The sequence below is a fragment of the Hippocampus comes genome, unplaced genomic scaffold, assembly GCF_001891065.2.
Source record: "Hippocampus comes isolate QL1 unplaced genomic scaffold, H_comes_QL1_v1.1 scaffold315, whole genome shotgun sequence".
NCBI classification, from domain to species: domain Eukaryota; kingdom Metazoa; phylum Chordata; class Actinopteri; order Syngnathiformes; family Syngnathidae; genus Hippocampus; species Hippocampus comes.
Window position 1 is genome coordinate 2299678 of NW_017805539.1, and position 20707 is coordinate 2320384.

General features: G+C 46.1%; 1 protein-coding gene across 1 annotated transcript in view; it reads left to right on the forward strand.

The window, feature by feature from the left end:
- LOC109521002 (putative neural-cadherin 2) overlaps positions 1–20707 on the forward strand; it is an 83183-nt gene that overhangs the window by 58186 nt on the left and 4290 nt on the right. The window contains exons 15-27 of the mRNA XM_019878581.1: positions 1–187; positions 257–400; positions 5311–5594; positions 7695–8324; positions 8526–9522; positions 10613–10706; positions 14035–14219; positions 15192–15427; positions 16823–17100; positions 17365–17582; positions 19530–19657; positions 20220–20350; positions 20431–20542. Coding sequence (XP_019734140.1) covers positions 1–187; positions 257–400; positions 5311–5594; positions 7695–8324; positions 8526–9522; positions 10613–10706; positions 14035–14219; positions 15192–15427; positions 16823–17100; positions 17365–17582; positions 19530–19657; positions 20220–20350; positions 20431–20542 — 3624 coding nt within the window. The remainder of the gene's footprint in view (positions 188–256; positions 401–5310; positions 5595–7694; positions 8325–8525; positions 9523–10612; positions 10707–14034; positions 14220–15191; positions 15428–16822; positions 17101–17364; positions 17583–19529; positions 19658–20219; positions 20351–20430; positions 20543–20707) is intronic.

Below are 20707 nucleotides of genomic sequence, written 5' to 3' on the forward strand. Positions count from 1 at the left end.
GTCCACTACACCATCTTGAAGGATGAGAGTGGAGACTCTGGACTGTTCAGCATCCATCCGATGAGCGGGGTCATCACCACGCGGGCCTCCTTTGACCGAGAACAAAAAGCCTCCTACCTTATCGAGGTCCAGTCGCAGGACGGCTCTGAGTCGGCAAGACCGGGACAGCAGGGACAGCCCAACACCGGTAACCACCCCGGAACCAATCTCGAACGAGCACAGAACCAAGACATGGCTCATTTTGTCATCCTCTCAGACACGTCCTACGTCAGGATCTTTGTGGCGGACGTCAACGACAACGCGCCGACATTCCCACGCTCGGTGTATGAGGTGAGCGTGGAAGAGGACAAGGAGGTGGGCTTCGTCATCATCACCGTCACAGCCAACGACCACGACGAAGGTCAGTCACGGCTGAGGAAAACCCAACACAGGGTCTAAATCAAGTCACATTTATTTCAATCGCACGTTTCAGCCATAAAATATCAAGTTAATGGCTATTTGCTCAGAACAATCAAGGTTAGTCGTTTGAACATTAAATATATCTCGCCTTTGTATTCGAGTACATATAGCTTGGGCATGAATTGCAAATGATTGTATTCTGTTTTGGTGGCACGGTGGTTCCGGTTCTCCCTATGCCTATGTGGGTTTTCTTCGGGTACTCCGGTTTCCTCCCACATTCCAAAAACATGCATGGCAGGCTGATTGAACACTCCAAATTGTCCCGCGGTGTGAATGTGAGTGCGGATGGTTGTTCGTCTCTGTGTGCCCTGCGATTGGCTGCCGTCCAGTTTAGGGGGGGCCCCGCCGCCAGCACGAAGAAAAATAGGCGCGCGCCCCCCCCCCCCCCCACCCTTGTGAGGATAAGCGGATCGGAAAACGGATGGACGGCTCTATTCTGTTTTTACTTCCCCCACAGCATCGCAACTTCATTGGAATTGGGTTTGCACATTGGGGTGAAGTTCGGCAGCGAGCCAGCGGTGTTGGCAGGTCTGAATTAAATGCGGCACGTGGCAGTTCACTCCCACAAATTAGACGCTTTCCAGTCTTTTGTCAAACCGAAATGGAATTGGGTTGGTAGAACCATCGCAGAACCAACTCAAAACTGACAGAATTCATACAGACCCAACTGAAAGTGGCATAATAGAACCACCACAGAGCCACCATCGACCCAATGAAGAACCGATATCGAACCAACACAATAACAACATCATAAATCCAACACTGAACCATCATGAGCCGAAGATCCAACCAACAAAGAAAGAACAAACAAGTTCAGCACAGATGAAAGACCTTACACAAGATGAACACAGACCTAACATAGAACCATCATTGATCACAGCACCCAACCACCAAAGACCCAGGATAGAACCTAAATACAACTTAGACGCGACGAGCACATGATAGAACCAACATAGATCCAACGATCTCCTACGAAAGCAGAATCAACACAGATTCCAATTTAGACCGGGATTTTTAATTCTGCTGGTGTCTACGGTTGTGTCATGTCTCTTTCCAAACTCAACAAGTTACCTCTCGCACCACCCCACCCACACCTTCCTCCCGCCGCCAACCTCCTCCCCTCGTTAGTGAGCACCACCGCGCTCCCCAGAGCAGGATCGTTTTGATGTTTTTGTTTGCCTTGGTCCCTCGCTTGTCTTCCTCCTCCGCTCTCCATCAATGAGCAGCGGGAGGCCGCAAATCAACAGAACAGGCTCCTTCTCCTTTTTTGTCGTCGTGACGACAGCGGACGCTAGGCGACGCCTGTCAGTCTCCGAGGGCTTGGCTTGTTTTCACTTTCTTTTTGCACCTTTCGCTTTTTGACTGCTCTGACGCACACACTCCAGTGGGGCCTTTGCGTCCATATTCCCGATTGACTTGATTAGGTGCACAGTCTCAAGTGAACACCATTGATCGATCGGTTCACACAAAGCGAAAGCACGACAACTAAAAGCATTTCCAAGCAAACAGCGTGAGGCATTCAAAGGCAAGCACAGAGAACAAAAGTAAATTGTGAAGAATTCTGAAAAGAATGTACATTAAAATGAATCGCATTTACAAGCAAATGATTAAAAGGCATTTGAAAGTCAAGTAAATAAAAAGGTGTCTTTCCAAAATGACTGACACTGGTTTTTGTGAATGGATTTCAAAGCATTGATATACTTGGGGTTTGCCTTAATTCACTTCTTTTGGCAGCTTATTTTACTTGAGTGCAGCATAACAGCGAAATGCTTCTTCACCATGTTTGCTTTGAAACCTGGGCTCCATCGATTGACCCGAGTCCACAGACCTTAGAGCCCTTCCGGGTTTATATTCAATAAGCCTTTCTTTCATTTAATCAGGACCCAACCATTAAATTATTTCTCGACCAGAGGCAGAATTTTAAAATGACACAGCTGACTAGGAGCCAGTGTAAAGCCTTTACAACATCGACTCAACACAGCACCAACCTACAACCGGCATGCATTCATCACAACGTCCCAACAGAGTACATCACAAAAAAACAACATAGGAACACTAAAGGATCAACCAAAAACAACATTGATTTACCATCGACCCATCACAAAACCAACATAGACCGAATAGAGGACCAACAAATCAATAAATGCAGAATCAAAACAATATGCTACTACCGTATAGGCCAATATAGCATCAACGCAAAACCTACCTAGAACAAATAGCAAAACAACATAGTACCAATGCAGACCCAACTTAAAACCGGCATTGTACATCTATCTCAGAACTAACATCGATCCACAACAGGGTCGACATAGCGCCGGACTAACAGAGCGACAACGCAGCACCCACATACTGCTTCCTGGATTTGCATTTCAGCTATCCGAGAGGCTGAAGAAAATCCTTTCCTGTGTGTACTTATTTCTTCATCTTGATCTATATAGTTTGACGAGCGAAAGAAAGGCAAAGTTCCGGCTGGATGAAGCCCCCCACCCACCCACCCCCTCCCCGTGCTGCCCCGTAAAGCTGATTAGTCGGTGCAGCTCTTTGTCACCCTGTGTGATTTCTGCATCCTACTCGGCCCTCCGACTGGAAAATGTGCCGAACTAAGTGCGTCTGCTAATGAGATCAAAAGGCTGTTTAAGATTCTGCCGAGTCGGCTCTTTAGCGCCGGTGTCGCCTGGAGCTTCTCGCGCACACATACAGGCACTTAAACACTTGAACACATTTACAAACAACGCACACAGTGGCAAACACATGCGCCATGGATGAGCACACTCACTCTTTTTTACACACACACACACACACACACACACACACACACACACACACACACACACACACACACACACACACACACACACGCACACAAAAACCCTCTCTTCTTTTCTGTTCCCCCCTCATTTGTCCAAACACATTTGTGTCTAGTAAGCCACGAACAACCAACACATCAACAACAATGAACCAACATATAACCAGCAGAGACCATACCGGGACCAAGCAAAAAACAACATTTAAATAGATAAAAAAAAATTACCATAGAACATCACTAAGCTAACATAGACCTCCATATTGTGGCATCATCACAGCCTTAATATCACCAACACAGTATCAATGCAAAATGAAGATAGAACCAACACAAAACCAACATAGACACCCCGCACCCCACCCCCTGGCCCCGCCCACACACAAACACCCACACAGTAACAACTCAGGACCATCTGAGGAACAATACATAGATGATGTTTCAAAAAACAGAAAAAAACAGGACAAGCATAGACCAGCACTGAATCAACAAAAGACCATCGGAGGACCATCATAGAAGCAACATAAAATAATAAATAGCCAACATAGGAATCAACATGGAGCTAGCCGAGAACCAACATGAGCACCATCACTGACTCAACACTGAAAATAAACCAAAACAGAACACAAACAACAACGCAATGAGTGGAGCCACATAGTCCCACATGAGAACCACCACGCTATCTGAAGTAGTGTACCACTCGACGCTTTTTTTTTTTTCATGATGTAATGAAACTCTGAGCTGTGAGCGATGAGGAGTCGTTCAGAGTGAGGACCTGCAGTCACAGCTGGGGGACAACTTCCCCTTCAGCTCCACCTCACAAGGAGCCCTCGACTGACCTTCATCTCATTTTCGAGCCTCCCGCTGGGCCGGCAATTAAATCAACACCCATGTGTGTGGATGCGCGTGTGCGCACGTGTTTGTGCGTACGTGTATATGTGTGTGTGTTTGTATCTGTGCGCCTGCATGTGTGTGTGTGAAGAGGGCAATGCCATATGGCCCGCCTGATCATTAGTGAGACTGCTGCGGGCAAGGAACCACTGGAGCCACACACACACACACACACACACACACACACACACACACACACACACACACACTGGTCACCACGGATTGTGCTCAGAGACTGTGAAGGACCAGTGAGGTTCAGCTTTCACACACACACACACACACACACACACACACACACACGCACACACACACGCAGTTGGAGTGTGTGGCTGATGAAGGTCCTGCACGTCTCCACAGATGGTGATAGCCTGCTAAATTCTCCTCGGTGCCAGTAAATGTTGAGCGAGCCTCGACCCAGACGGACCTGCCTCTGGGCTCCCATCATGCATCTGTCTGTGTGTGTGTGTGTGTGTGTGTGTGTGTGTGTGTGTGTGTGTGTGTGTGTGTGTGCGTGTGCATGTGCGTGTGCATGTGCGTGTGCGTGTGTGTGTGTGTGTTTACGAAGGCCAACTGTGCAAAACACATTTCTGTTTGAATTCCACTGATATTTTGTTTGGATACTTGATGTGGAGGGATAGGTAGATAGATAGATAGATGGATGGAGAGATTTTTGGATAAATGCCCCATGGCCCAACTCAGCGCCTGCATGTTAACAACATATGTTCAGCTTATCTCGTTTGAGATGAACGAATATTTTGTTTCATTCCATCATGGATAGCTAAATCTACCAGAGCGCCAAAACTTTATCTGCGCACTCTGATTGAAAGAATATTCATGAAGACGCATACACAAAACAAATGTAAACATGCCAGAGGCAGCTCATTTGCATACGTGCTCCCTTGGCAGGTGACAATAAAAGACATGCAAACATGCACAAATGCATGCAAGGTATGTGAATGCGCTATTTTCTTCGTACACAGTGCACAACATGTCACACGAGTGTCATAAATCACAAGAAACGTGTTCCTAATGAAGTGTCCGGGGACTGAAGGACCGCATTTGTTATTCGTTCATTATCATTTGCTATATCATCTATTACACCGCTCCATGTATTTGAGTCTAGTCCATAAACCGTCGATATGATCAATGCCCCACCACAGGTGCCAACGCCAAGCTACGCTATCAGATCGCAGCGGGCAACACCATGGGCACTTTCGACGTGGAGCCCGAGGTGGGCACCGTCTTTGTGGCGCAGCCGCTGGACTATGAGATGGAGCGGCGCTTCGAGCTGCGACTGGTGGCCTCGGACGGCAAGTGGGAGAACGAGACGCTGGTGGTGGTGCAGGTGGTCAACCGTAACGACGAGGCGCCCGTCTTCAGCCTGAGCGAGTACCACGCCGTCATCCAGGAGGAGCTCACCGAGCTGCCCGTGTTCATCATGGAGGTGCGGTTGTTCATGTTTGGTCATTTGACGGGGTGTTTTCATGATTTTCTGTCGGTGTCCCAAAATATTTGTCCAAGCTCAGCATTTTCTTTCTTTTTTTTTTTTTTCACATCCTGTAGCCGTCCTAATCATTTTGTCCATGTGTTCTTCCCTTTTCACATTCAGTGAATGTCCCAATACTTTTGCCCGAACTCCATATTTTCCCTTCACTTTGTGTCCCCTTACTTTTGTCCACATGCGCTTCCCTTTTCACTTCCTGTGGATGTCCTAACACTTTTGTACGATTTCCACGTTCACATTTCTTTCCTATCCCTTTATGTCTCCCAATACTTTCATCCAAATTTTCGTCACTTTTCACTTTCTTTAGCGAGCGGTCCGAATATTTTGACCACAGCTACTTTACTTTTCACATCTTTTATGTCTTCCAATAATTTCTCCAAACGATGCATTTTCTTTTCACTCTTTGGAGGTTTTGTTACTTTTGCCCGATCTCCACATTTTCTTTTTGTCCCATTACTTTTGGCCACATTTTCTTCGCTTTTCAGTATTTGTAAGTGTCCCCCTATTTTTGTCCAAACCTTGTGTCTGTGTCCTCATACTTAGTCCACATTTTGTTCTCTTTTCGCTTCCTTTCAGTTTCCAAATACTTTTCTTGACATGTTCTTTACTTTTCACTTTAGGGTGCCATCGTACTCTTGCAAAGAGTTGCAAATGTGTGACTCCTCGTCCCCTTCCTCCTCCTACTCCTCCCCTTCATCCTCCATCGGTCACACCTTCCCGCCATAACGCTCGCAATCAGATTAGCAAAATGGAGTCGCGCCGCAGAGGGCAGGGAAGTAATCTGGCGTGTCACCCGGTCCGCCGGCCGGCCCCGCTTTCCCCCGGAATTGATTTGATGTGTGCCCACCCGCTTGCTTTGGCGTGCCATCCCCTACCCTTTTTTTTTCATCCCCAAGTGTTCACACAATCCTACAGATGGGAGAATCCAATTTGAAACGAGTGCTTTGCGCATCACCTGTGCTCAGGCCACGTCCTCCTCTCTGTATTGTCTCCACCAGTGTTTGCCAACCTGCAAAGCACATATTTTAAAATAGAACAGCACACCATCATACGATCATGTCACCAAAAGTACATATGCAGGATATACTGTTAGTTTTGGTCTCTTTGACCCACATTTAGACAGATGACTTGCGCTAGGCCGAACAATAACAACATATTGTTTAGGTTATACTGCGCTGCTACGTGGCCACGGCCAAGACGTCATAAAAGTCGCAACTATTTTGGGCAGACTAGACCTCCTTCCGCATCTGGCAGAAAAATGCTCCAGTGCAATCTTCCTGGCATCCACTAAATAATTCAACTGAGAATATAAAGTTTTCTGGTTGTCACTGTTTGTATAAACTTGCGGGCGTTAAAGCTAATCAGAAGTTGAACAGAATTTCTCAATTGGTGCCATGTCCCGGATAAGTAAGGTGTACTATGTCCTAACTTCTGCTCTATGAATGGCCACAGGTGGACACACAGATTAATTGTACCTTCTGCCATCTCATGGAAGAGAATTTCCTTGTTCTGCTTAGATGGAAAAAAAAAAAATCATAATTTTCAGACCAATTCATCATTTCCTGTGGCACACCTGATGATCCCTCACGGCACAGCGGTTGGGAATCCTTGATCTCATCGCTATGGCAACACATACAAAAGGGAGAAGACGGCGGCAGCGGGATCACATCAAAGCTTTTCGTAAACAAGAAGGAGACAGAATCCTCAAAACTGTCACTTTGCTTTCTCTTATGCGTCGACTTTGCCATTAAGTTTTAATTGCACACTGACAGCCGGGTGGCGTCGCCGGGGGGGAGATAAAAGGACCCAAAGCGGAATGTTTATTTTTATGTGGCTGTTTAATGAAAAACATTGTGATAAGACGAGAGCAAGGCCAAGGTGGTTATTGGATTGCTTGGTCACAGTTTCATGAAGTATGATAACAATTAATTAAAGCTGCATCGGCTCAACCGTGATTTTAAATTGCCCAAAGTCGGGAATGTGAGTGTCAATGCTTGTTTGTCCTGAACTCATGGAGGACTGCGGTTCCTATTTTTCCAGGTTTCCGCCACCGATCCTGACCAAGATGCCGACCAGACTGCTCTGCGCTACTCCCTCCATGGCCAAGGCGCAGGCGGTGAGTTCACTATCAATGAGCGCACCGGGAGTATCTACGCCCAACGCCGTCTAGACCGGGAGGAACGTCCAGCCTGGAGGTTCCTGGTCCTGGCCACAGATGAGGGAGGGTCGGGACTCACCGGATTCGCGGACGTCCTATTGGAGGTACGCGACATCAATGACAACGCGCCTTTCTTCCCGTGCCCGGCGCTGGAAGTGGATGGCTGTTTTGTTGGCCAAGTGCCTGAAAACTCCCCCGCTGACACCTCCGTCATGGAGATGAGAGCTATGGACTTGGACGACCCCAACGAAGGCAAGAACGCAGCACTGAGCTACAGCATCGTCAAGAACGTCCGCAACGAGATCAACCTCAACCTTTTCTCCATCAACGCCACCACGGGAACCATCTATACCGTGCTGCGCTCCCTCGACCGGGAGGCGGAGGAGCGCTATCTGGTGGTTGTGGAGGCCCGGGATGGCGGGGGTTTGGCTGGGACAGGGACTGCCACCATCCTGGTTTCGGACGTTAACGACCACCCGCCCATCTTCTCCCAGAGGGTCTACACCACCCAGGTGTGTTCATCGCTCTCTCATAACATTATCCTCTAGGTTTTTCTTGGCCGAAATTGAAACATAGGTGGTACCATTATGACCGTTCATACAAGCGACTTCGAGATTTCAAGGGTTTGCTCGAAGCTAGGCGGTCGAAGATTTTATAATCAGGAAATACCCTGAGAGATTCATGAAGCCACTAATACTTGCTTTCTACTTCAGGTAACTGAGGACCTGGAGGTGAACAGCGAGGTTCTCGTGGTGTCCGCCACCGATGGAGACCAGGACGAGAATGCCGTAGTGACCTTCAGCATTGTGGGGGGTGACGATGACAGGAAGTTCTTGGTGGAGACTGACAAGGTGAACCGACGCGGCGTAATCAAGCTCAAGAAGAAAGTGGACTTTGAGAAGCCCCAGGAGAGGACTTTCAATCTTACTCTGAAGGCCGAGGATGCGGATTTCTTCAGCCTGGCGTACTGTCTGGTGCAGGTGGAGGACGCCAATGACCACGCTCCCGTCTTCTTACCGCAGTTCTACGAGTCGCCGGCCATGTCCGAGGACGTTCCTGTGGGCACTATTGTTGCCCAGGTGATGGCTACCGATCTGGACTCTGGACAAAACGGACGGTTTTCTTACAGTATCGCCAAGGAGTCCGACCCCTACGATCAGTTCCTCGTGGACCAATCCGGTTGGGTGGTGGTGGCGAACTCTTTGGACCGGGAAAAAATCTCTCAGCATCGGGTCATGGTCCTCGCCACGGACGCCGGCAGCCCAGGCCTGACTGGCACAGCGATAGTCATGGTAACCGTGCTGGACGTCAACGACAACGGGCCGGAGTTTGAGGCCCCCTACAGGCCGGTGGTGTGGGAGAACACAGCAGCCCCGCAGGCGGTGTGGATGAACGCCAGCTCGCTGCTGCTGCACGCCACCGACCGCGATCTCTCCTCTAACGGTGGACCTTTTTCCATACGTCTTCTTCCGCTCACCGCCGACGCGGCCGACTTCAACCTGACCGACTTTCGCAACGGCAGCGCCTCCGTCACCGCCCTGCGGACATTTGACCGCGAGCGCCGAAAGGAATACCGACTCCCTATCCTCATGATCGACAGCGGCTCGCCCGCCATGAGCTCCACCAGCACGCTAACGGTGGTCATCGGAGACCGGAACGACCACCCCCACTCACCAGGGCACGCCAACTTCATAGTGTACAGTTACGAAGGTATGCACCATCAAACTTTGTCTGTTTGGATTCTCAGTCTTTCAATTAATGGTTATCTCCACAAACTGAATGGAGACTACTGGCGGCATCTTGTTGGTTGTTGAAAACATTTCACCTTAACCCTTTTCAGGGACAGCGGTTACTATCCTGTTATCAGGTTACAGGTTATCATTATTGGTGCATGAAAGGGTTAACAGAGAACTCCCGTCTTATCCATGACATTACTTTCCAGACCGGCCCACGATTGAGAGACGATATAAATAAGGTGTGACTGGCGAATGTCTTGCATAACGATCGGTCATTAGCCTGCCTGGTGGCAAACGCATTGTTAGCAGCCACTTTACCCATAGTGAGAGACAATCCTTGTGGAGGAAGTGTGAGAAATTTGCTGTAAAATTCCTCTGCCTAAGTGTCAGACATGGCATCTTTCACACTCCTTTCAAACTTCTCTGTTCAGAATTTGGGCATCGGTGACTTCAAAAAACTGTCCTTTTGTTTTAGGGACGCAAATCAACTGCTGAGTCTGGATCCAAAAAAGCTGACCTCTTATGTTGTGCCATTATTGAAATATAGGATCATTTTCTACAGTGTTTGGAACACGCTGTTCAAGACAATGCTGGCTGCCAAGATCATGACAAGAAAAATGCGTTCTAGGACCTGTTTGGTTTCAAAACTTTTTGGATTGTTTTTTTTTTTTTTGGGGTGACTTGCAGGTTCTTTTACGTTTGTCGTCAACTGATTACGACCAAGGATTTGATGATGAACTTTGTGTGACTTGTCGTCCTAACCTTTACATTCCCCCCGTGTGTCCTCGACACCATCCAAACAACCACCGCTGAGATCATAAGACCGCTTTGTCACAGTCGAGTGCTTCCGCTGTCTCGCTGCAGAACACATCACTTATTTAGTAGTTCTGACCAGCTGTCAGCCACCCTAACTTAGTCCAAAGGATGAAGCGTTTTTTTTTTTTTTTTTTTTTTTTTTTAATTTACAGACTCCCTTTAATCTTTTTCTACACATACATATATTTTTCTTTGATTCCTTTTCAAAGCTAATTTATTGTTTTGGACTTTCTCTTGTTGGAAATCAGGTATCCTGCCAACGACAGTGCTGGGCCAAATCCCATCCCCAGATCTCGACGACTGGAGCGAGAAGACGTACCAATTTGAAGGCAAACCATCCCGGTACAGTAGGGTGTTAACGATTTGAGTGTACCAGATTTTTGTTCCAAAAAATGTGATTCTCCTGCGAGAGCTGAGAAAAACAATGGTAATTGTCCTGCTCAACAATTGCTGTCAAGCTCTATAATACAGCACTTCCTACTTCTCTAACAATCGACAAGCACTTTCTCACCCAGACTCACGAATGATTACTTTTTGGAAAACTCTACGTTGACACTAGTTTCACTGAGCAACATTATTATCACAAGTGAACCGAACTAAACTAAACTAAACTGAACCTAACTGAACTAAACTAAACTAGACTGGACCGGACTGGGACCGGGACCGGGACCGAACACGAAACCAAATTAGTTTCAAGTGAACTCAAGTAACCATGACTGAAAAGACAAAGCAAGTCCCCATTTTGGTTGTAAGCGTCAGTCTTCGGTACATTTCCAGGTGTCCTTGAAAGATGAACTTGTCATCTGCACACACTGGAATTTAAATAAATACGAATTAATTTGACAAAACCAGTTTGATTATGCAACTTGAAATTTCATCACTTATATCAATCACAAGTCGACCCACAAAAAAAAAAGCTGAAGGAAAATATCTTCAAAAAGACACAGAAAGTCTGCCGTTATGGTTTCCAGCGACTATTTTTGACTCATTTTGGCAATTTCCAGGGTCCAAGACAAACCTGCCGTAAAGATTTTCCCAACGCTAATCGCTACCAAATTTGAAGCGGGGGTACGCTACAGGAAATTTATAACTCCACTCCAAATTTTCAAATGAAGTCAATGAAGTATCGTCGATTTAAACCAAAAAGGCTTTTCTCTGCACATTTGGTGATGAATGAGCATAACAAAAAAATGGGGAGCTAGAAGCAGAGAAAGTGACAGATTTAAACCAGAGTAAGGCACACAGTACAAAGGTGGGTGTACTGTGACAAAGACACGGTGACATGCAAACTTGCGGAAGAAGAGTGAGGGGGGAAAAAATAAAGAGTGGAGGAGGATATGAGCTATTTATACTTAAAAGATAGATTGAAATTTCCCCTGTCAAGCCTCTGACTTGACACCTCCAACGAGGGACCACAAGCAACAGACAATATTAGACAAGCTGCTGCTCATCCTGCTCCTTATAGAACTGGTCATATTTTCACAAATAGTGACCCAAGGGCCTTTCCTTACTCAAATGTAGATGGCGCGGACGTAAGGGGTGAGGGGCGCGGGGGGGGCTCTGAAGGATAACATTAAACACCAGAGTTATTTCAGGGGTGTCAAACTTATTTTAGTCATGGGCCACATTATAATTACCGTTTCCCTTGGAGGGCTGTGATGACTGAGTCAAAAATAACGTATTGTGATATATTGTTTACGTTACTGTCATTAAGGGTTGGTTTCAAGAAAATGCTTCCAATATCCTTCTTATTTATTGCAAATGAGAATTTTAAATTTTGCTACAGATTTTAGCGAGCAATAATGGAAGTTGACATGTTTAATTTGCTTTTGCGGGCCACATAAAATGAGGTGGTGGGCCACATCCGGCCCCCGGGCCCTGAGTTTGACACCGTGAGTAATTGAGTCATTGACATTTTTTGTTGTGGTGTCCCCACCATTGTTGTTCAATACATACTGCATCTGGGATGATTCAAAATGGCCAAACGGTTTTCCGTACTTGGCCGCTTAGTGCTAAACGCGATTGTTTACATCACGCTGTGGATCTCCATCGCAACGCAGCCGGCTGACGCGCTTTGGGCGCAGCATGTGACGTCTTTCGGGTCTAAATCCAAGGGTGGCGGCGGTGCCGTCGACACGTCGGACACGTTTTGGCTGGCTTTCAGTCGCCACTAATGAGCCCATCTGGCGCACAGTCTAAAGGGGGCGGCGTCGGAGCCGGCGTGCGTATGTTTGAACGCTACACGAGCGCGATGGCGCGCATCCAACATGGTAGCCGGGCCGCGTTGACGTCTCCGGTGCGGCAGAGCGTGAGCGGTTCCAAATCAAGATGCTCTGAGCACACGTGTTGGACCACAGAGCACATCTGCTCTCATCTTCAACTGGGCCTTTCATAATATGGACATAAATACAGGGTGAGCCAAAAGTAGGTGTGGTACACACTTAAAAAAATAAAACTCACATTCACACAAGTGTAACTGCATTTACACTTCTTTGTTGCAAATACATCAATCAAACATAGTTTAGCCTTTAGAATCATGTTTTTATTAAAAAGTAGGCTTTCAAGAAAATTGTAGGGATTCAAAGTAGGGTTTATAGCCTGGGTGAAGGTTTCAAATCATGATTTCAAGCCAGAGCGAGAAGATTTAAAATTACGGTTTCATGGTCAGTGTTTTCGTTTTAACAGGGTTTGTGTGTGTGTGTGTGTGTGTGTGTGTGTGTGAGCTGGTGGAGACTTGAAAAGAGTGCTGAGCACTTCCTTCCTTCCTTCCTTTCTGACTTTCTTTCCTTCTTCCTTCATTCAAACCTTCATTATTTCCTTCCTTCCTTCCTCCACCCTTCCTTCCTCATTCCTACTTTTTCCTTCCCCTCCTTTCCTTCCTGCCTTCCCTCCTCCCTTCCTTCTTTCTTTTCTTCCTTCGACCCTAATCTCTTCCTTCCCTTCTTCTTTCTTGCCCTCCTTTCTTCACTCTTTCCTTCCTTCATTCATTTCTTCTCTCCTTCCTCGTTCCCCTCCTTCTTCCTTTCTACCTTCCATCCTTCCGCCGTTTCTCTCCACCCTGTCTTTCGGCCCGTCTTCTCTTCTTTCAACCGTCTTCCGTCATTCCTCCCTTCCTTCTTTCTTTCCTTCCTTTCAGTCATTGCACACACCCGCCACCTCCGCTCATTCCTCAGTTCAATATGTTCATTTAAAAAGTGTAAATGGACTTTTGGCCCACCCTGTACAGTATATGTTCGACATCTTCCAACCCGATGAAACATTAGTGAGACAGTTTAGTGGAAAAAGAACTCACTTTAATGCAGAGATTTAATATTTTATACAACTACAGGATGTCTGGGCAAGGTGCCATGACATAACTCGTCCTTGCTCGTTGCCTGGGTAACGAAGGCACGAAGGAAGACTTTTATTTTTTGAAACATCACTCAGAACATAATTTCAAATATTGCTGAAAACATAATGGAGGGGAAATAGAGTGTTTCATTTGCAAGCTTGGATGACTAAACTAAATGGTGCTTTTATTGGCTAGAAAAAAACCCACTTATATAAACATGGTCCATGTATTATTTTAGACATTCATATAAAAGGCAAAAGATGACCAAAAAGGACAGAAAAAGACAAGCCACATTGTAAAAAATTCTATCCAAACATTTCAATCACTGTCTCTGCCCAGGTTGTTCAGCGTGAACCACAGTTCTGGCCAGCTGAGCATCAGGGAGGGGGTCCCTCCTGGCTCCTACCAGCTGCAGGTACGCGTATCCGATCCTGCCTGGCCAGACGTCACATCCACAGCGCAGGTGGACGTGATCGAGCTGCCGCAGGAAGCGCTGCGGAACGCCGCCTCCCTCCGACTACGCAGTAAGAGCACAGCCGGGAAAGCTTGGGCTTTCTTGTTGGAAGGGTTGTTGGGCAGTTAGTTCAGTACAGGAGTTCGTCTCTTGGTCAGTTAGTTGACGGGTTTCTACGTCGGTCAATGGTTCGTCGGCTACTTGGTTGGTTAGTTGGTCAGTCAGGTATTTAGTTATTCAGTCAGCCAAGGAGTCAGACAGTTGATCGGTTAGTTCATTCCTTTATTTAGTCTATTGGTCCATTAGTTGGTCAGTTGGTCCATTGGATAGATATTTACCATATTTTCCTCACTTCAGCATTCAATTTTCTCAAAAGCCGACAGTGCGCCTTATAATCCGGTGCGGCTTATACATGGATCAATATTCTGATTTGGTGGACATCGTATTTTAAATGTTCTGTGAAGCGTTTTGTTACAGCTGCAGCGGTTGTGAAAGCTCAATAGAAATAAAGCTGTATTGTATTGTATTCCCTTTAGCGTAGCTCCATCTAGTGGATGCATAACGCAACTGCAGCCACAATTGTAGCGTCTATTCTATGCACCTTATCATACGGTGTGCCCTAAATATGACAACAATTTTAAAATAGGCCCTTCATTGAAGGTGCGCCTAATACTCCGAAGCGCCTTATTGTGCGGAAAAGACGGTAGTTAGCTTGTTACTTATTCAGTCAGCCAGTAAATCATGTTTTTCGATCAGTTAGTTCGTCACACAGCAATTTAGTCAGAAAGTGGGTCATTTAGTCCATTCGTTACTCAGTCAATCAGTCAGTCAGTTGTTCGTATGCTCGTCAGCTACAAGCCAGTTTGTTGAGTCGTTGGTATCTCGGTTGTTTGGCCGGTTGGTCAGTCGGTCGATCAGTTAGTTAGTGAACAGATGGAATCCAATCCACCATACTAGTCAGACAGGGTCCACTTAAAAGTGCTTCTTTCAAAAGTTGCTCAATGCTGTCTGAGAGAGCGTTCTCTCTTTGTTCTCCTCACAGATATGACGGTAGAAGAGTTGTTCTTGTCCAGAGGCGGCGAGGAGATCCGCTTCTCCCATTTAGGTCGGATGCTGGCCGATCTCTTCCAGACGAGCCCGGAGAAGGTCCACGTCTTCTCCGTGGAAGACGCCGGCCCAGAGCGGGAGAGGGAGCTGAGCGTGTGGTTCGCCGCGCATGGCTCGCCGTATTACAAGGCCGAGAAACTGCATGGTTTCGTGGCGGCCAATAAAGCAAAGGTGACCTCCACCAAGTCAACAATCAACACCCCTACTTTTAATCACATGCGGTTTTATACACATTTTACATTTCGCTTTAGGTCACTACAAACTGTCTTGTCAAACAACAACATTTGTTTTTAACCCCAAAAGTTACTGACTTGACTTGGCCAGTTACTATTAAATTAGAGTCGTTGCTGATTCACCTGGTCAGTTAGTTCGCCGCTCGGCCGTTGTTGATTGTTTATAAAAGTCACTCAGTTATTTGGTCGGTTGGTCATGTAGTTGGTTAGTCAGTGGGTTAGTTGGTCATCCGGTCAGTTGATCAGCCAGTCGATTATAGTAGTTCGCTGGTCGATCGGTTAGTCAGCCAGTTAGTTGGTAAGGAAATTATGTGAGTTTTGCTCGTCACTTTGTTGTTTGGTCAGTTAGTTTGTAAGCTCTGCTTTTATTTTTAATTAAGGTAGCGTGATAAAGTAGTTGGTCAGTTACTTTTTGACTTCAGCGAGTTATTTTGTCAATCATTCAGTTAGTTACAAAAGTTAGTCTGTTAGTTGGTAAATAAGTTCATCCCCGAGAGGTAGTTAGATGGTCACTCATTTAGTTCCAGGAGGTAGTTGGTTAGTCGGTCAGTCAGTTTGTGAGCTAACGCTGAACGTAAGACAGAAGCAGTTCAAGATTTGTTTGCACATGTGCACTTCATACACTGTCAAGCATTGAACACATTGCGGGTCAATACTGTACAGCAGTTTCACACTCAACCGTGTGTCACTAAGTGGATGTCCATGTCTCACACACACACGCACACACACACACAGACGAACACACGAACACACATGTACATGAATGCTTAAGATGCTTTAAAAGCCTGAGAGCAGCTGCTTGCTTGACCCCAACTCAATGTGCTGAAAGTCAGTCATCCATGTACACACACTCACACTAAACGGTCACTCAGCAGATCACAGACCTCCACCAAAGTCAAACCAAGTGGGTTCACAGCAAATTGTACAAATTGCGAGACACAGATTAGATTTATAACCAACCCGAAATCTTAAAGCGCACTCGTAAATCCTAACTTCAGCAACCATACCCTGATCCCTTGAATCTAACCCTGATATTATTTTGATGCTTTAATCCTAACCCAAATTAAATCTTAGCCCCAAAACCGAGCCCTAACCCCCTAAAATATATCCCGAAACCCGAGTCCTTGAATTGTATTCAGACCTCATTGTGATCACATACAGCCTTTTGCCAAAAAATTACAAATAAATAGAAATGCAAACTTCCTCAGGATTGTCTCGGTGGTCAATTTGGGTGAATGAGGTTTAACTTTTAAGTGTTGTCTACATTTAGGTTTGGATTGTTAGTATGACATCAAGTACACATTTTTTATTTTTTTCGTGTTGTCTTTTTCAGCTGGAAGCCATGCTGGGCGTGTCCATCTCCCAGGTGGGCGTGGACGACTGCCCCCACGCCGACTGCGCTCAATCCGGAGGTTGCTCCACTCAAGTGTCCTTCGGTCAGACCCCGACGGCCCTCAGCAGGGGCAACGTGTCTTTGGTTTCCCTGCCGGCCAAGACCGCGGCGCGGTGTGGTTGCCGCGGACGCGAGGCCGTGCACCTGCCTTGCTCGTCATACCCAAACAACCCCTGCCTCAACGGGGGCACCTGCCAAGATAGTCCGCTGGGCTACAGGTGAGCCACGCAAGCCTCTGTGGCGGTCTCCAAATTTACGCGGTGTGTTTTGTTGTCAAACATCACATGGCACATCCAAGTTTGACTACAACCTGTAGTTGGTCAGCTCTCTGGTCAAGTGGTCAGCCGGTTGTTAGTTTTTAGGGGTGGGGGGGGGGGGTCGCAGTCATAAAATATAATAATAATAATAATAAAAATTAGGAAAGGAAGAAGAAAAACGATGGCTGTATCAAATTTTGACACAAATATATTTCCTCACCCCAGATGCAAGTGTCCGCCCATGTTCGACGGGCCCGAGTGTCAGCAGACCAAGCACAGCTTCGGTGGCGGGGGCTACGCTTGGTTCCCCGCCTTGGCGCCGTGCTTCCGGAGCCACATTTCCGTGGAGTTCCTGACCGAGGCGGCCGACGGGCTGTTGCTCTACAATGGACCACTAGGACGCACCGCGCAACCGGGAGAGTCCCAAGATTTCATTTCTATCGGTGAGTCAGTAGATTGATTAGGGCGAAGGGAAACGAGTGAATGATAGATGATGGAGGTTCAAGTCAAGATTTGAACGTCGCCTCGTTTAATTTCCTCTCCCTCGCTTCCCTGCCCAAAGAAAAGCCCCCAGGTTACTCACGTGCATGCACGGCACTGCCAAGACAGCTGCATTGCTAGCATGACTTGATCATGATGGAGTGTTGGCAAAAACGAAATGTTACCGGTTTGATGTTGTAATTTTTTTAATTTATGCTCAATCAGTTAAACAGGGATGAGAATTTTCTGCTAACCAAGTGCAAATCCATTGAGAGATTTTGTGTGTGAGTTAAGGGGGGGTGGGGGGGTGGTCTTGATATTGCGGTCAAGTGGCGTGAGAGGGGAAAAAAATGACCTGCGCGATGAGCAGATTGTTAAGCAATTTAAGCCTAAGGTGCTGTTAAAACATTTATGAGTCCTCCTGCTGCTACCGCTGGATGTGCGCTAATGTTAGCATTAGCTGACACTAAATTGCCCTGGCACATAATATCATCCGTGCCTGTTTACCTCATTTAATGTCCCTTCTATCTCTTTGGCATTAGCATCATCCAAGTTCTCGTCGCCACCATCCAAACCCCCACCCACCGACGTCAATGAGTATGACTCAATTCGGTCACCGTCCTCAACCCGCCAGTTTTTCTGTGATCTCATTTTTATTGCATATATTTTCATAAATAAGGACTACCTGCCTGTAGTTTCTAAAACCTTGGATTTGTACTTATCAAACATGCTGATCCTCTTGTTCTCCGTAACAATGGGATGGGATCAATGCAGCGTGTCAGCAGACAAAGAGCATCATGGGACGTTAATGTCACCTCCCGTTGGTCCTGATGTGGCGTTATAGGATTAACCCGCCCCACCGCCGCCTCTGGCCTTTTCCCAGACACGTCTTGCATAATCTGCCGCCATTAAACTTATGTAATTATCTCGCCCGCAGGCTTGTCGTCGTTTTCCCGGCCACGGGGGGGAAATCAAATATGGCTGCCTCATTGATCACTGGAGTGCTTTTGTCGTTAAACGCGTTCGATAGCGGTGGCGGACATGAGGATGTTGAAAGCAGCACGGAAGAATTGACCGACCGCTTTCGTGCTGTTTCTTAATGGGATTCATCAGCCACAACAGCAGTTAAACACACAAGCGTCATCACTTTACAGTGCAGCTGAAAAAAGTATTCACAGCACTTCATTCACTTTGTCCAAAAATATCCAAATTCTATCCACCAAACTACATGACGACAACGTGAAATCAAATTGAATCAACATAAAAACAATATTTGCTTTGAAAAAAAAATCGAAGCAAATTCATTCCATTTTGGAATAAAGCAATGTGTGACATAACACGTGGAAAAAAATGAAGAACTCTCAAAATGTTACGTCTGGATCCTTTTAAAAAAATTTTTTTTTACATTTTTGCAAATCCATTACAGCTTTTTTTTTTTTTTTTTTTTTTTAAGAATGTAATCGAACATAATGTGACATAATGTGGACAAAGTGAAGTGTTTTGAATATGGTCCACCTGGATTTGTTTGATTGTTTTTTTCCTCAGTTTTACACACAAACCCACATTGTTATACCATGATAAGTTTTTAAGCTTGAAACTTGTTAAAATTTGTAACCAAAAAAAAAAAAAACCCAACATTTTTTTTTTTTGTCAAATTGATTAACTATCACTAAACTTCAGCAAAATTAATGCAGCAGCACATATTTCAGAACTGTGGTCATGTAATAGCACTTTCGGCCGGTGTCAAGAATGAAGCAAGCCGCTTTTCTCTTCTTCTTGGTGTCCCAATACTTCTGTCCACATGCCTTCTGTCGTTCCAAGCTTTCTGTGATGCATAGTTGATGGCTGCCCCCTAGCGTGCATTCGTATAATGACAACGTGGAATCAAGAAATGTTTTTTTTCCACGCAGAGTTGAAGAACGGCGTGCCGGTCCTGAACGTGAATCACGGCTCCGGAACTCTCACCCTGCAGCTTCCGCCTAAATCCAACGTGGCAGACCGCCGCTGGCATCGACTCGACGTCATCAGCGATGGCAAGGTTGGAAACAGGAACTTGCTCACTCCGCAACGTCGACAATAACAAATAACAAGCAGACGTGGCAAAAGCAATTCTACTTAAGTAGACAGATAGACTCTGGTAAGAGTAGAACTGATTTCTTTTTTTTTCTATTTTTAAGTACAAAAGTACTCTGAAAATATAATTTAAAAAAAAAAGTCCAAACTCTGAAATGCACTCAATTCCAAAAGTAAAAAACATATAATAAATAACACAAGCTCTGAAATGTACTCAAGTAAAAAAGTAACTACTTTGAAATGCACTTGAGTGGAGAAATAAAAATGTTTCCTATGGAATGTACCTGAATAATAAAAGTTAAAAAAAAAAAGTTACAGACTCTAAAATGTACCTCTGTACAAATGCAAAAAAGTTAATACTCTGAAACAGAAGTACAAAAGTTTAAAAAGTACAAAAGAATTCTGAAATATGCTTAAATTAAACAAAAAAGTACAAACTCTGAAATGTACTTAATTACACACAAAAATAAGTATACTCGTGTAAAAAAGTGCAGCCTCTTGAAATGTCATCAATGCATGTCATTCAGGCTGTGCAGCTGGTCCTGGATCAGTGCTCGGGGGCACCGGTGAGCGAACCGGAGGGAGTCGGTGGCGGAGACTCTCGGGAAGCGGATGAGTCCGGCTGCAGGGTGGCCGGTCAAACGCCAGGAAACGAGAGGTGACGACCGCAACACACCCGCCGACTGTTGCCATCCGTCCGGTGCTTGATCCCTTCTTCCGCTTTTTCCTCCCGTTCAGTCACCTTAACGTGTATCAGCCTCTCCAGCTGGGCGGCGTGAAGCAGACGTCTTCTCGGCTGCCGTACGCAAGTTTCAGCGGCTGCATCCGCAACCTGCTGGTGGACACTCAGGTGGGCCCGCACAGCACAAGTCAACAAATCTACAGTCAAAAGAGTTTTTTTTGTTTTTTTTAAAGCAGAATTTTTGTTCATACTATGGCCATGTGTGTGTGTGTGTGTGTGTGTGTGTGTGTGTGTGTGTGTGTGTGTGTGTGTGTGTGTGTGTGTGTGTGTCAC